General features: G+C 39.4%; 1 protein-coding gene across 2 annotated transcripts; it reads left to right on the forward strand.

The window, feature by feature from the left end:
* Positions 1-362: 362 nt before the first annotated feature.
* LOC113591110 (CD48 antigen) lies at positions 363-7,349 on the forward strand. 2 transcript variants are annotated; one of them, XM_035529607.2, is made up of 6 exons: positions 363-618; positions 3,426-3,743; positions 3,845-4,129; positions 4,510-4,641; positions 4,793-4,863; positions 6,910-7,349. In XM_035529607.2, the coding sequence occupies exons 1-6, from the start codon at positions 564-566 to the stop codon at positions 7,030-7,032; spliced, it is 984 nt and encodes a 327-aa protein (XP_035385500.2). In that variant the 5' UTR covers positions 363-563; the 3' UTR covers positions 7,033-7,349. The 2 variants fall into 2 exon arrangements, with proteins under 2 accessions (XP_035385500.2, XP_035385501.2); XM_035529608.2 differs by lacking the exon at positions 4,793-4,863.
* Positions 7,350-15,359: the final 8,010 nt, after the last annotated feature.

Here is a 15,359-nt window from a genome sequence, read left to right on the forward strand (position 1 = left end):
ATGCAATTTGTAAACAGGGCAAAAGCAAACTGTCGTAATCTAAAAAACAGCAAAGATAGAAAACAACCCAAAGAGACCGCTCAGTGCGCATAATGAAATTGCCATACTTCGCACTAGGAAAGTAACAGCTTTACTTAAATACTAAACGGATAATTAGAGGCTGGTGCACTCTATCCGATCTTCGGCATTCTCCTGGGGCAAGGTGGGGCCCCCTTGACATTTATAAACGTCTCCATGTACTTTAGGACACATCCATTACAGATGGGTGGAGAATAAATGATTTAAATATTGGTATAAAGACAAGAATTTTAAGAGTTGGGTTAAAGTTAGGGTTAGAGAGCTGTACGTTGTTCTTTCCAGTTGAAACTGAACGCTTCCCCACAGGAAAAAGCACGACGCCATCTCATCTCATATTACTGAGCGCAAACAGAACCCCACCCCGCGTTAAGTTGTATGCGTAATGGATCTTCATGAAGTCGCTGAAAAGATGCTACGATTGTATTACACGCAATGAAAAAAAAAAGAAGAAGTCAAGTATTAACTAAAAAATGAAGTAAACCAAAATGAAGACCTGGTTTCAGTGTACACAATGGACTCTGCTTTTCATCTGTGTATCGGGTGAGTCTGACTACAGCTTGTGTCAGCTTGAATATTACGTTTTCTTTCTGTCTTTATGTGCTTTATGAGTATATGAACACATCCAGTTCATGGTACCTCACTATATAATCGTGTAAACACATCGTTCAACCTTTCTGAGTAGGTCATGGGAGTATTTATCTTTTCCTGTTATGCATCATAACAATAAGATTAAAATAGGATTAACAGTAAGAGAACACATTCCTTAGAAATGTTAAGAAAATACAAGTGGTCTAATGTAATATAAATTATGGGAAAAAATGAAAGCAAAAGAAAGACGTCTTTGTTAACATATAACTTATTTGCCTCTCAAATTAAACTTCAGCTCATGTCCTGAGCCAGTTTTGCAAGTTAATGTATGTTTGTTTTGTAGAATCTGTTTGCCTCTGACTTTACACTTTATGTTACTCAATTTCAATTGTGATTTCAATTGGTTTTTCTTCCTTTTTTTTTTTTTTTTTTTTGGTAAAGTGTATTCATTTGGTCCAGAAATTAACTCAACGATGTTTAAGAGTTTCATGTTGTCTTGTGTTGCTTCCATAAGTCTTTCACGAATAACCATGAGCTGTTACCTCTGTCTGTTTGATTTCTGTTGTCTAAAGAGGAAATCCTGTTAACACCAAAAAGCCAGTCAATGTCTCTGCTGACACAGTGTCTGTGGCCAGAGCTGTCAAAGATAGAAAAATAGTGAATAGGAGCAGTATTTAAAGGATTCAGGATAAATTAAGCGGACACTTTGGAGGCCTGTCGATATTATGAGTCAGACAGACTTTCCAGTTTCACACAGGCATAAAAATGTTTTGTCCTTGACCATTCCCCACCATACACTACTTGTTTTGGAAATACAGAACTTTGCTGGTGTTTGCAGTCCTGTAAGCAGTTGTATAGCTAAACAGAGTAATGTTTATGCTATGCTGCTCTCAGTACGTCAGGCATTAGGTCATTAGGTCTCTGGCCTCTAGTTCGAGAATAACAACGTAGTAGGACAGACACAGGACAGTTTATAAACCACACTTTCTGGTTTCTGTCTGACTGTGGATATTAAAATATTAGTTTTCAAAGCAATAATTAGTTCTGGTCCAATTTTTAGACCTGACTGATCAGGACGGCCTTCTTTACCCGTTTAATAGGAGTTAATGAGGTGTTTCCATGACACCTCGAGTGTGTTAAAATTATTTTGTTGGTTACAGAGAAACACACAACAGTAAAGTATGCCAATGCTAAAGTGTTAATCAAATCTGGGTAATTTTTCTTGAGAGCATTTCTCTTAAATGAATTAAAAATCTTGGCATCATTGTTTGGGTGTTTTTATACCATATGGATGGACATATGGACATTGTGAATTGTTTGTGCAAATCTTTTTTATATATACAGTTTTTGCATGAGTTCATCCCTCATGGTCAACAGATCACATTATGCAGGAACTATAGAATGTAAATTGCACAAACAACACATGCTGTCTTGCAGTGTGTGCAAGCAGTGGCTTTTGCAACAAGTGGAAACAGCCGGTGTGTAGATATGATGGGCAGAGTTTGGATGGTTAACCACTAAGAATAAAAGAGGTCTGTGTGCACTCATGGGGTCTGCATGCACAGTGGTGTTACAGCCATGCAATGACACTAACTAAGACCCATTCCATTAAAACTCTCCAGATTAATTTTCTAGTGACTGGGTGCCCCTAAACTTTCAAGTTGGCTTTATTTTAAAGTGACAGCCCTATAGCATTGGGTTAAATAGAAATCTGTTGCCTTGACCTTGTTCTTATGAACCACCATATTTGAAATTGTAAGAATGGAAGCAACCTGATGTTTCCTGTATCCCTCATCCAATAAAGACAGGACGGAACCCTTTTTCTGCACTCAAACCTTTTCTTTTTCGCTTTTTCTTGGCATGGTCAATAGTGCCTGTATTGGAATTCAATAGACATTGGAATGGAATGGCTACCATACATGTAGATGCAATAAAATTGATAAGACTGATGGACCCTCATTAACAGGAGAATGTATCTAATCATTATTTGACTCATTTTAATAGGTTAAAATCCAGTAGCATTTTCAGAACATAATTCCCAGGGTTTTGACAGGCATTAGGAGTTTGCAAAGGTATTAGAAAGAGTTACCCACACATTACCAGCTGGTAACTTTACAACTACAGGGGTGAGAGGAGAGTATGTCATAAATTAAATGGGCCATGTGTCTCTGGAGAAGTAGTAATGTTTTATTTAAAACATTAATCCTGTTAAAGGTGGTGTATTCCAGACTTACAGGGTCCAGGAGTAATGTGTTTGTTGTAATACTTGGTCATTGTAAGGGTGAGGTGCTGTAAGGTCAACTAAGGGCTGCAACGATAAGAACTGAAGAAGAGAATCTGTCCACACTCCACTACAGAGCTCTGATCATTCAAAAGTGCTTAATTATAGAAGATGCCAATCTAACAGTCTGAAATGTGCTGAAAGTCCATGACTTTGTAAGACAGATAAAGAGAAGGGGGCCTGTATGAAACATACGTCTGTTTTTGAACATGCGTCTGTTTATTCTGAACCATGTAATTCCCAAACACACGGGAACGCAATGTGCACACAAATGTTTCAGTGGTGGGTTTAGTCTCTACTTCTTAAACAAGCACCTGATGTAAATAATATTCCATTTTCCTCCCTTTTTTGTAAGATTTCTGATAAAGATTTGATACTAGAACATAAAATCAGCACCATTTCTCTTTCCAGTGGTGTTCATCTCTGTATGACTGGATTAATAACAGCTCATCTAATAACAGTGTGTTTCTCTCTCTAGATGTGTTCATCTTTGCTGCAGGTTCCAGCACTTCAACTGAGAGGGTGGTAATGTACAGTACTGTGGGGAAGTCCCTTACATTCCCTACCAGGGTACCACTTACTGGGACTATACACTATGAAGGCAGAAACATTGGAGTCGTGCTTAATAAAAACACTGATACAGAAACAGATGAGAAGTTTAAGAATCGTCTCCACTGGGACAATCAGACTGGGCTCTTCACTCTCTCAGACCTGAGGACAGAAGATTCAGGTGTTTATACTGTAGAGAGCAGTAAAGAGTCCAAGATCAAGCAGGAATATCAGCTGGAGGTGTACAGTAAGTTTGTTTTTCAGTTTATTATGAAATGAATATGTGAAGATTTCTTTGTTTTAACAAGCAGATTCTTGTTCATTTCTTTTCTTCTTCTTTTTTTTCAGAAAATGTACCAGCACCTCAGGTGACATCATCCAGTAACTCTTCTTCAGATAACACAGTCTGTTCATTACTGTGCTCAGTGATCAATGGGAGGGGACTGGTTCTCTTTTGGTATAAAGATAACTTCATATTAAACCGCACAAGTAGCTCCAATTTGAATGCCATATTGCATCTTCCTCTGGAGATTGAGAAGCCAAAAAATGACAACTTCACATGTGTGGTGTCAAACCCAGTCAGCAACAAGACAACCACAGCCAACATCACGACACTCTGTTACCACAGTCCTGGTATAAAAATTTAACAAAATTCTTCACATTTATATCCAGTTCTGTTTTTGTTTTTTTTTTGTTTTTTTACTTTTTCCATAATATCTGTATCTTTAAACACCTCAATAATGTAAAAAAAAATCATATTGCACACAGTATTGAGATATTGTTTTAAATAAAGCACTTGTATTTTCTGCTTTTCAGAGAGGCTGATTTAAATGTTCTTCCCTTCTTCCATGTAGTCACAGATAATTAATTTAAATTAAACTAAATTAATTTAAACCAAGTGGAGGATATTGGGATAATACTTGGGATAATACAGGTTAGGGAGAATATTAATTAGCATACAGTAATGCTGGTTTTAAGTTTAATAAACTGATTGTTTATTTTTCTTTTTGTAGTTCATGGAGATGGTCGTCAGAGGTATATAGTTGGTGCAGTGCTCAGTGGGGTTTCTGTTGTGGCAGTAATCGGGGTTGCTGTGTATCTCAGGAGGAGAAAATGGCAAAAGGAATCCAGTCAGCACACAGAAGGCAAGTATTTGTCTGGATATGCTCTCTGGACTCTTAGTAACATGTACACTGTGATCCTTTTGCTGTTCTAGTGTTCTGGAGTCTGTCGGTCTCTGTCTAGTTGACCAATGAGAATAGTCAGCCTGCTGAATTACTTTATTTATCTTTGCAGCTTCATCTGCATCTGAAGGACCTCATGCTGATTTACAATATTCTGAAATAGCTCATAAAACTGATACTCAGGTCAGTGACATCTGATGGACACACAGACTCTGGAAAACACTTGACCATGCAACACTACCACAGTGTGCATGTAGAGCACATTCCCACACACCTGCGTGGTGTCACATGTAGAACTTCACTGTGGTCACACTTGTTCTGAGCTGTGTAACCACAGTGTCTTTCAGTGTTGCTGAGTTCATGTACAGCACACACTTGTTTTAAAGTTAAATGTCCTGCAGAAGTTGTGCTTAAGCTTGTTCTGTGTGGTGGGGTTTCAAGTATTTTTTTAAATGCATTGCTTAATTCACATACAGCTCACACGCGATGCTTGGCTCCCACAATTGACTTTAAAGATTCTTTTGTACTGTCTCAGGCCAAGAAGAAACATCTCTACATCTAACACAACCCTACAGTTGTGGCTAAAAGTTGACACTGACACAAATTTTGATTTTCACAAAGTTTACTTCCTCAGTTTTTTTTAGATCCTTTTGTCAGATGTTATATGTTATAGTGAAGTACAATTATAAGCATTTCAGAAGATTTTTATTTTATTTTTTTTTTTACTTTTTATTGACAAATAGATCCAGTTTAAGCAAAGACATAAAAAAGAAGGGTCAACACTGTAAATATTAAGACTTCTGCAATTCACCTTGGCATGCTGGATATCAGCTTCAGGGCAAAATCTTGACTGATGGCAACCAATTCTTGCCTAATCAGTGCCTGGGGGTGATCACAGTTTGTGTTTGTGCACCATCTTTTTGAGGATTGACCACAGGTTGTCAATGGGATTGTGATCTGGGGAGTTTCTTGTTTTGTTCACTGAGCAACTTGTTTCTCAGTTTTGCCTTGGGACATGGTGCTCCTTCATGCTGGAAAAAGCATTGTTCATCACCAAATCGCTCCTGAATCGTTGGGAGAAGTTGCTGTTGGAGGATGTTTTGATACTGTTCCTTATTCATAGCAGTGTTCTTAGGCAAAAGTTTGAGCAAACCCACTCCCTTGGATGAGAAGCAACCCCACACATGAATGATCTCAGGATTCCTCAATGTTGGCATGACACAGGATGCATGGTAGTGCTCACCTTTCCTTCTTTGGACAATCATTTGTCCAGATGTCCCAAACAGTCTGAAGGGGGCTTCATCAGAGAAAATGTACCCCAGTCCTCTGCAGTCCAATCCCTATAATTCCTTCAGAATGTCAGTCCGTCCTTGGATGTTTTTCTTGGACAGAAGTGGCTTCTTTGCTGCCATTCTTGACACCAAGCCATCCTCCAAAAGCCTTCGCCTCACTCCTCACTGTGTGCACAGATGCACTCACACCTGCCTTCTACCATTTATGAGCAAGCTCAGTACTGGTGGTGACCTGATAGCATAGCTGCATCCTCTTTAGGAGACGGTCCTGGCGCTTGACTTTCTTGGGCGCCCTGAAGCCTTCTTAACTGCAAGTGAACCTCTCTCCTTGAAGTTCTTGTTCAATAAATGGTTGATTTTAGGTGCTCTCTTACATGCAGCAGTGCCCTTGCCTGTGAAGCCCTTTTGATGCGATGCTTTGATGACTGCACATGCTTCCTTGGAGGAAACCATGGTTACCAGAAGAAAACTTCAAGCACCACCACCCTTTTACAGCAACCAGTCTGCTCTTCAAATCAGCATGACAGTGATATCAGCTGCCTTGTCCTCGTTAACACTTTCTCCTGAGATCACCACTGAAATGATGTTAGCATGCCATTTTGTGGCAGGGCTGAAATGCAGTGGCTGGTATACAGTTATTTTTGTGATTAAGTTCATTTTCATGGCAAGGAATGACTTTGCAATTAATTGCAATTCATCTGATCACTCTTCGCAATCTAGTCAATGCAAATTGCCACCATAAAAACTGAGGCAGCAAACTTTTTGAAAATGTGTCTCAAAACCTTTGACCATGACTATAGATCTGTAACTGCCACAGTGTAAATTATGCCAAACAAACAGATACAGTATGAGAATATTCAGTCACCTACTGCTATCAATGTGTTTCCGAAATAACAATTTCTCTCTCTTTCTCTCTCTCTCTCTCTCTCTCTCTCAGGCCTATATACCTGAATCTTTCCCTGAGGAAAGGTATAAACTAACAACAATTTACGACCAAATTAGGCCACAGAGGTTTCCGTCCACAGATAACAGCCTAGAGTGCCATCAGGCTCTGGTTTAGCTTTTAAAAAAGGGGGGCAAAAAAACCCTAAAACAGAAGTAGAGTTTTGTATGTAAAACACGTGTTGTAATGAAGTGATTAAAGTTCAATACTGAAGTTACTATATGTGGAAATGTTGCTACTCTGGCTTATTCAACCTGAATTTACTCCAAGGTGATATTCATTCTCCCTCCTAATTTCACAGTTTTGAGAAGGATTTTCAAACTTAACATTGTAACTTAACACAGTTTTTCAGTCATGTTCTATTGGATGATGTTTTTTGATAAAGATTGTATAACTTATTGTGCTGTGAAAAATAAATGTCAATTACAAATCAACATCTTCATGAGATACAAGTGGATTGTTTTAATGTAGGAGGTGGAGGTTGTTTATAGATACACTGTTACTTGTGAACAGAACTGTCATGAGGTCAGACTATTTCATTTCCAGGCAACACAGTCATTAGTTGAAGAATCAATGCCAGCTGCATTCAATGCCAGTCCAGTTTTCAGGAGTATAAATGTAACCCTACATCCCAAGTCTAAACCCTAACTCTCACCTAACCCTTTACCCCAACCCTATACCCTAACCCTATACCCCAACCATAGCCCTTTACCCTATACCCCAACCCTATACCCTTTACCCTATACCCCAACCCTATACCCTAACCCTATACCCCAACCATAGCCCTTTACCCTATACCCCAACCCTATACCCTTTACCCTATACCCCAACCCTATACCCTTTACCCTATACCCCAACCCTATACCCTAACCCTATACCCCAACCCTATACCCTAACCCTATACCCCAACCCTATACCCTAACCCTATACCCCAACCATAGCCCTTTACCCTATACCCCAACCATAGCCCTTTACCCTATACCCCAACCCTATACCCTAACCCTATACCCCAACCATAGCCCTTTACCCTATACCTTAACTCTTGGCCATATACCCTACATTCTATCCCTAAACACTAACCCTGTGTTAAAGAGAGAAAGGTGTTTGAGTTCAATCACTTGCTTTGAAGAGATTTGTGGGGCAAAATGTGCAAACTAAAAGTAAATATGAATGTTTTTATTAGTGCCTAGTGCAAAAAACATGTCAGCATAACCACTCAGCTGCACCAGAACACCAGTGGAAACATTTCAGGCCATTTCATGAGTGTTATACAGCTTTTGTTTCCATGGTGCACACCTGCATTCAAAACACCTTGTGCCCAGTGAGCAGCTGTTCCTGTATTTGTCTGATGTGGTTTGCATGTGAGACAGGTGAGAAAATAATGAAGATGTTGTTATAGTTCACTTCCTCTTTGGGGGTGGGAACACATCCATTTTGGACAGGTGGAGCCAAGACAAACACTGTTACTGCATCTATAAATCATTCTTTTCATTAACCTTGGAAAGAAAGTGCACATATTCTAAACTTACACAGATCCATACTGCAGGTCATGTAAACTCGCACAGATCTGTACTGCATTGAGTCACTACAAAGACTTTTTTGATCTAGGATGAGCATGAAGAGAAAAGTGCATACCAGTACCTGAAGGATGTTTCTCCTCACAGAGTATTTCACTCTCTCAGAAGCAGCTGCATGAACTCAAGACATGTTTGTGTTTGCATGTGCACACAGCTTAAGGCATGATCATCATCTAACGGCCACACCCACAGCTGTCACTGGATCATTTTAAAAGTGTGTGAGGCAGGACAGGCATGATGGCACTTGCGTTCATCCGATTTGAGTGCCAAAGATTTGTATTGGTGGACTTTTACACTATAACATGCACACACAGTCTGAACAGTGTCTGAACATTATTAGGTCTGTGTTAACCTCTCACTCTGGGTTTGGAGAAAAATCAGATTTGGATCCATCACAGTTCCACCCTCTGGCACCGTGGTCGTCATGACTTCAGCTTCCGTTGTTCTCGTTTCGTTTACCCAGATTATCCCGTGTACACACACCCCTCATTTACATCTAGTGTGCCGGTTATTGAAACTCCCTCATGCCATTCCTCTTTCTGTGGTTGTAACTGCCTCAGTCTTTTTAAATATTACCCGTGGTCATTTTTGTTTCATGTTTCATTTTAGAAAACCATCGTCATGTCCAAGTTTATTTAACCCTGGATGGTGTCACCATCTCAGTTCTTGTGTCCTCCTCCTACGCCGCGCTTAGTGAATCCATACTCAAACCAGAAAACGGCCAAAGTGATATCCAGGAAGAGTGATATCTAACGGGAGATTAACAAGAATCATTTGGAGACCAATAAAACAAAAGGAAAAAACACTGATCATCATGCTAATAGGTATATTAATACTAGTGAAACCAGTCAAACATGTCATGAAGGGAAAATGCATAAATACTTATACAATACTTAACGGGGCTTCAAGTGTCATCTAACCCTAACCCCTAAGCGATTGGGGCCTAAACAGGCATCAGTAACAAGTAATAAGTGCACAGGAGGACCCGGAGGGGCAAAGTTTATGCATTAAATGATGATTAAATAACTAAATTGTGATGCTTATTACATCCTGTGATCTATCACTTCAAAAAGGAGCTGAAATAACTGTTTAACCTGAGCGGAAAGCCTCACCAAACAGGGTCGTTTTAAATTTGGATTTAAACACATCTAGTGGAGGGGCCCGTCTAATATCCTCTGACAGATGGTTCCATTTATAAACAGCATAGTGGTTAAACGCTGCCTCTCCATGCTTAGTCTGTACCTTGGGCAGGACTTCCTGACTAGTTCCTAATGATCTGAGAGTTCTTCCTGGCTCATTACGCCCAGATACGCTGGTCCTACCATATTAAGTGATTCATAGACCAGTAATACCTTAAAGTCAACTCTATGGTATACTGGTAGCCAGTGTAAGGACTTAAGAATTAGGGGGGGGGGTGTGAGGTCTTTTGATCCTAGTGAGAACTCTAGCTGCTATATTTTGAATCAATCGAAGCTGTTTGAGTGCCTTTTCTGGGAGTCCCGTTAGGAGACCATTACAGTAATCACCTTGCTGGAGATAAGAGTGTGGATGGGTTTCTCTAGGTCTGGTTTTGATGTACAGGGAAAAGTTTGTTTTATAGAGTGTTAACAGACAGTTATAAAACCTGAAACAAAAACGCTAAGCTCATAAACTTACGCCTTCCCATGTTTGACTCATTATAAGCAAGTATAACAAATTATCTTGGGTTAAAAATTCTCATGTGGTTCTAACAAGTGTTCAGTTTTGATTTTATTTCTCACTTTTACAATCTGCTACATCAGGCTAGCCAGCTCTTAACCACTGAACAGACTTCATTCTATTGTTAAGTCTCCCATATCCAGCTAATCTTCCTGCCTTTGTGTGCATGTACAACCCTCTTTGGCTCCACTAAGTCTTGCCATACTAGTTGAGCATTTCTGAGGGTTTTCCTTGTATTGCATGTACTGTAGTTTCACCTTGCTCCTGGTTATTTTGGTTTTCTGGACCTTCATCTTTGTCGTTGAATCTAGACTTCTGAATTAGCTCAAGTATTGTTTGCTGTCTCACAGCCGCAATTAACTGCATGCAGATATAGGCTGGATATAGTCTTAATAGGCTGGATGACAAGTGTGGCTAAATGCCTTTGAATATTGTGAGTTGGTTCTGTGCCTCCCTCTGGTGGCCAAAGACGGTATAGCCAACAGCCCAGCACCAGTCTGAAGTGTTACACAAGGGATTTTGCACATTGCCGCACTTGTGGCTGATACTGTAGTGCTGATTTTAAGATATAATATTAATATTTAGAAAGCACATTGAAAAAAGTGAGAAAATAAAAGAATAAAATATATTCCTGTTATGATCCTTTGCCTTATTAGGGACATAGAGGTTAACCGAATAAGTTTTTGTGATTTGTGTAGATATTTGTACATTTGAAGTAGGGACATTTATTTCTCTTATGAAAACGGAAAAACCATTTTAATCTCATATTTAAGACTCTGGTCTGTTTTATTCCCATTAAATCTGCCTGTTTACATCTTCTGTTTGCACCACTATGAAATTAAGATATGAACTATAATTTTGTTTTGAGAGACACACAGAACATCAAGGTACCATGTTCACTGTTACTCATACACACCTCACTCATATTACTGAGGTTCATTTCAACAGTGGACACAATTCTACAGAAATGAAACTACGTGCTTTCCTGTTCCGTTTCAGACTACACAGACACCGCAGGGTTCGATTTTGTCTCTAGATAGTGGGGTTGATCTTTAACAGCTTCAAAAAACATTTATAACATGAGCTTAGCATGACAAGCTCTCTAACTGTGGTATTGTGTCGAGTTGTGCAGCATCTATGCACACAATGTCTGCGTAGTTCCACATACAGGGACAGACGAAAACGCATCCAGCCATGTGGAGACACCATTCCCAAGCGAATTCAAAGTGCTCTTCAGGCTGAGAACAGGAGTTGACACAGCAACAATCTTTTAGAAAAGCGAAAAACCTCTTGCTCTCTTACACAGTGAAAGCCAGTAGCTTTATTCTCCACCCAGGTCAGACGTCTTTACTCAGTTTCCGGTAGTTGCATCTAAAAGCTTGATGTACACTCAATCCTTTCACAGTAAAGTTACTCGTATTAGAATGACAATGGTCACATCTACTCTAGTTTTCCTGCTTTGTGTAAGGGGTGAGTTAAATGGCTTGATTTTTTTGTGTGTATGATGGAGATTATAGAACATATATCCTTCTAAATTACTAAATACAAGATGTTCTAAAACAATAAAACTTGTATATGTACCGGAGTACCGAAAAAAAAAGAAAGAAAACAACCACTCTCCCAGTCAAGAGCCTGTATGATAATATCTACAAACTATACCTTTATAAAACACCTTCCACACATTAAAATGTAGCTCAAAGACAATTAAAAGTGCTTAATTTAAAAAATCTATAAAAATAAGAAACATTAAAATAGAATAAACTGCATGTAGCAAATAAAAAAATAAAGGTGTTTTTGAAAATAGTAACAAAAGTAACATTTAAAAAAGTAACAGATGAAGCCTAGCTTTAGTAGGCTTTGTGCTTCATCTTGCTAATATTCAGACCAGCAGCACTTAATAGTCCCAAAGCACCATTTGGAACATATTCTGTCAGGTTTTGTGAGATGTGTGTAGGTGCTAATCTATTAAAAGATTTCAAAACCAGTAAAATAATTTTGAAATCAATTCTAAATGAGAAAAGCAGTGAGTGTAATGAAGCAGTTAACATCTGGTATATGTTTTTTATTTGTGTGTGTGTGTGTGTGTGTGTGTGTGTGTGTGTGTGTGTGTGTGTGTGTTCGTACTCTGGCTGCAGTGTTCTGAAGGACCTGAAATCTGTGGTCAATTTTAGTTTTAGAGAATCCAACGATGTATTACGGTAATCCAGCAGTGAACAAATAAACACATGGTTTAGCGTCTCAGTGTGAGGGCCCGAGTGCCGCAGGACGCGGAGCAGGACGCACAGACTCCCTCGACGTTTGACAAACATTTATTAACATATAAAAGGAGGCACTCACACAACAAACAGTGAACACCAATACTGAACAAATGGCACAATCAAGGTAAGGAACAGAGGCAATGACCAACAACCAAGCACCCGCCTACAGCGGTTTAAATACAGACAAGATAAGACTTAACCAGGTGCAGGTGTGTGCTAAACATCACAGGTGTGGTTACAAACGAGACAAACAATTAACGCCCACTGCCGTACCACGTGACAGTGAGAGGCGCACCTTCCGTGACACAGTAGTTTGAGAAAAAGATCTAACGTGATATTTGTTAAATGACAAAAATGCGCTTGCAAAGATTAAGGTAGTTTTAAGACAAATTTAAAAACTTGTTTAAAACTTTTGTTTGCTCTGCTTTATTTCCAGATACAAGAATTTTTCTTCATTTATTAAAAACCCCCACACTATTCATCTAATGAATGATACTGGTCAAACCAGTTGTCTGTTTATTTAAAGCACATGTCATTTTGCGCTAGACTAACAATTGTGCATCATCGATGTAGCTGTAACAACTGACTCCAGGCTTTTTAATAACGTGACCCAATGGAAGCATTTACAGGGTAAAAACGAAGCAGGCTCAAGACAACAACCCCGATGAACACCATAAAGTGCATCATTCACTGAAGTGACAGTCAGCTAGTTTGATGGGCTTTTAACATGATGTTTATCAAACCACTTTATGACAGTTCCAGAAAGGCCAAACCAATTTGAGATAGTTACTAAGAATCTCAGGGTCTATTGCATGAAATGCACTTAAAGCTAAAAGCACAAGAACAGAAACTCAATTTTCAGCATCAGCACTGACTGACCTTGCTGACTCTCTATGACAAATGTGCTTCAGTACTGCGAATTTTTTTTTAAAAAGCATCGATTTATGCAAATGTAATGATGACAATTTTAACTTGCCATGACCAATAAGTAGATTGACTTCACAACCTAGGGGTCTTGCACCCAAGGACAGACTTGTATTTCTTTCCCAGGGGTTTAATTTTGCTACACCAAATAATCACAAAATTAACCCAGAGGACAGCTCCCAAATAAATTCCCAAGAACAAATGTGAAAAGAGATATACTTCAGCTTGGATATATAAGATATTTGCTTTCTTCAATTACATTCAATTTCAAAAAGACGACAAAAAAAACAAAAACAAACAAAAAAACAAAACAAAACAGGAGTTTATACACTGCCTGGCCAAAAAGAAGGTCACACACTAATATTTCGTTGGACCGCCTTTAACTTTGATTATGGCACACATTCATTGTGGCATCATTTCCACAAGCTTCTGCAATGTCACAACATTTATTTTTGTCCAGAGTTGCATTATTATTTCCCCCAAGTTCTCGTACTGATGATAGGAGATTTGGACCACTGCGTAAAGTCTTTTCCAGCACATCCCAAAGATTCCCACTGGGGTTCAGGTCTGGACTCTGTGGTGGCCAATCCATGTGTCATGTGAAAATGATGTCTCATGCTCCCTGAACCACTCTCACAATTTGAGCCCAATGAATCCTGGCATTGTCATCTTGGAATATGCCCGTGCCATCAGGAAAGAAAAAATCCATTGATGGAATAACCTGATCATTCAGTATATTCAGGTAGTCATCTGACCTCATTCTTTGGGCACTTAACATTGCTGAACCTAGACCTGACCAACTGCAGCAACCCCAGATCATAGCACTGCCCCCACAGGCTTGTACGGTAGGCACTAGGCATGATGGGTGCAACACTTCAGCCACCTCTCTTCTTACCCTGATGCACCCATCACTCTAGAACAGGGTAAATCTGGACTCAACGTGACTAAGGCTACACAGCCGTTTAGTCCCAATCCTTTGAGTTCCCTTCACATTGTGCATGTGGAAATGCTCTTATGTTCACTATTAAATATATCCCCGAGTTCTACTGTTTTTCTACGATTTGATTTCACCACACATTTAAATGATGGCCGATCACAATCATTCAAGATTTTTTTTCAAATGTTTCCCCACTGTCTTTCAACTTTATAATAATGCATTGGACAGTTCTTAATCCAACTTTAGTAGTTTCAGCAATCTCCTTAGACGTTTTCTCTGCTTGCCAATAATTTGACTCTTCTGAAACAGATTAAAATCTTTTCCATGACCACAGGATGTGTCTTTTGACATGGTTGTTTAGCAAATGAGAAGCTCCTCACTGCATCAGTTAGGCTTAAATAACTTGTTTCCAGCTGAAACAATCACCCATGCAGTAATTATCCAATGGGAGGCTCTTACCTATTTGCTTAGTTAAATCCAGGTGGTGACTTTTTTTGGCCAGGCATTGCACAACATCACAATATGAGGATCCATGTCAGAGTTCCACAGCGTATCGGGCTTACTGGCTGTCAATCAATACAGTCCACACCTGAACAACCTGAAAACGCCTGGAGCCACCGGTTAGAGACCTTCACCAGAGGAGAAAAATCAGATTCACCACTACTCCACTCGATACATACACATGCACAACAATCTATAAAAGAGAAATGATCCAACACCAGTAAAGACTCTCAGTAAAGACTTTCTCTACTACCATACGAGAACAATCCCTACGTATCCAACCACAGTGGCACCCCACCGGAACAGCCAAACCACGGCGTGGAACACACTACCTCATGCCAGCTAATACGTCCGTCAAAAGGGAAAAACTCACTTACACAAACGTTTAAGGTTAAGAGCAGTAAATACAGTTTTCCGCCTGTGTAATCCCACAGAATATAGAAGAAGAAGAAGTGAAAAAAACAAAAAAAATCAAAACAGTAAAGACAAGAACAAACGAAAAGCCAAAGGCAAAACAACAGCAGCACATGAAGGCTGCTCTGGTCAGTT

The sequence above is a fragment of the Electrophorus electricus genome, chromosome 5 (genome assembly GCF_041902795.1).
Source record: "Electrophorus electricus isolate QZ-2024a chromosome 5, ASM4190279v1, whole genome shotgun sequence".
NCBI lineage: Eukaryota > Metazoa > Chordata > Actinopteri > Gymnotiformes > Gymnotidae > Electrophorus > Electrophorus electricus.

Coding starts and splice junctions, on each gene's coding strand:
- LOC113591110 (XM_035529607.2), top strand. CDS start 564: ATGAAGACCTGGTTTCAGTGTACACAATGGACTCTGCTTTTCATCTGT. Junction 3,744..3,844: donor ATATCAGCTGGAGGTGTACA/GTAAGTTTGTTT, acceptor CTTTTTTTTCAG/AAAATGTACCAGCACCTCAG. Junction 4,642..4,792: donor ATCCAGTCAGCACACAGAAG/GCAAGTATTTGT, acceptor TTATCTTTGCAG/CTTCATCTGCATCTGAAGGA.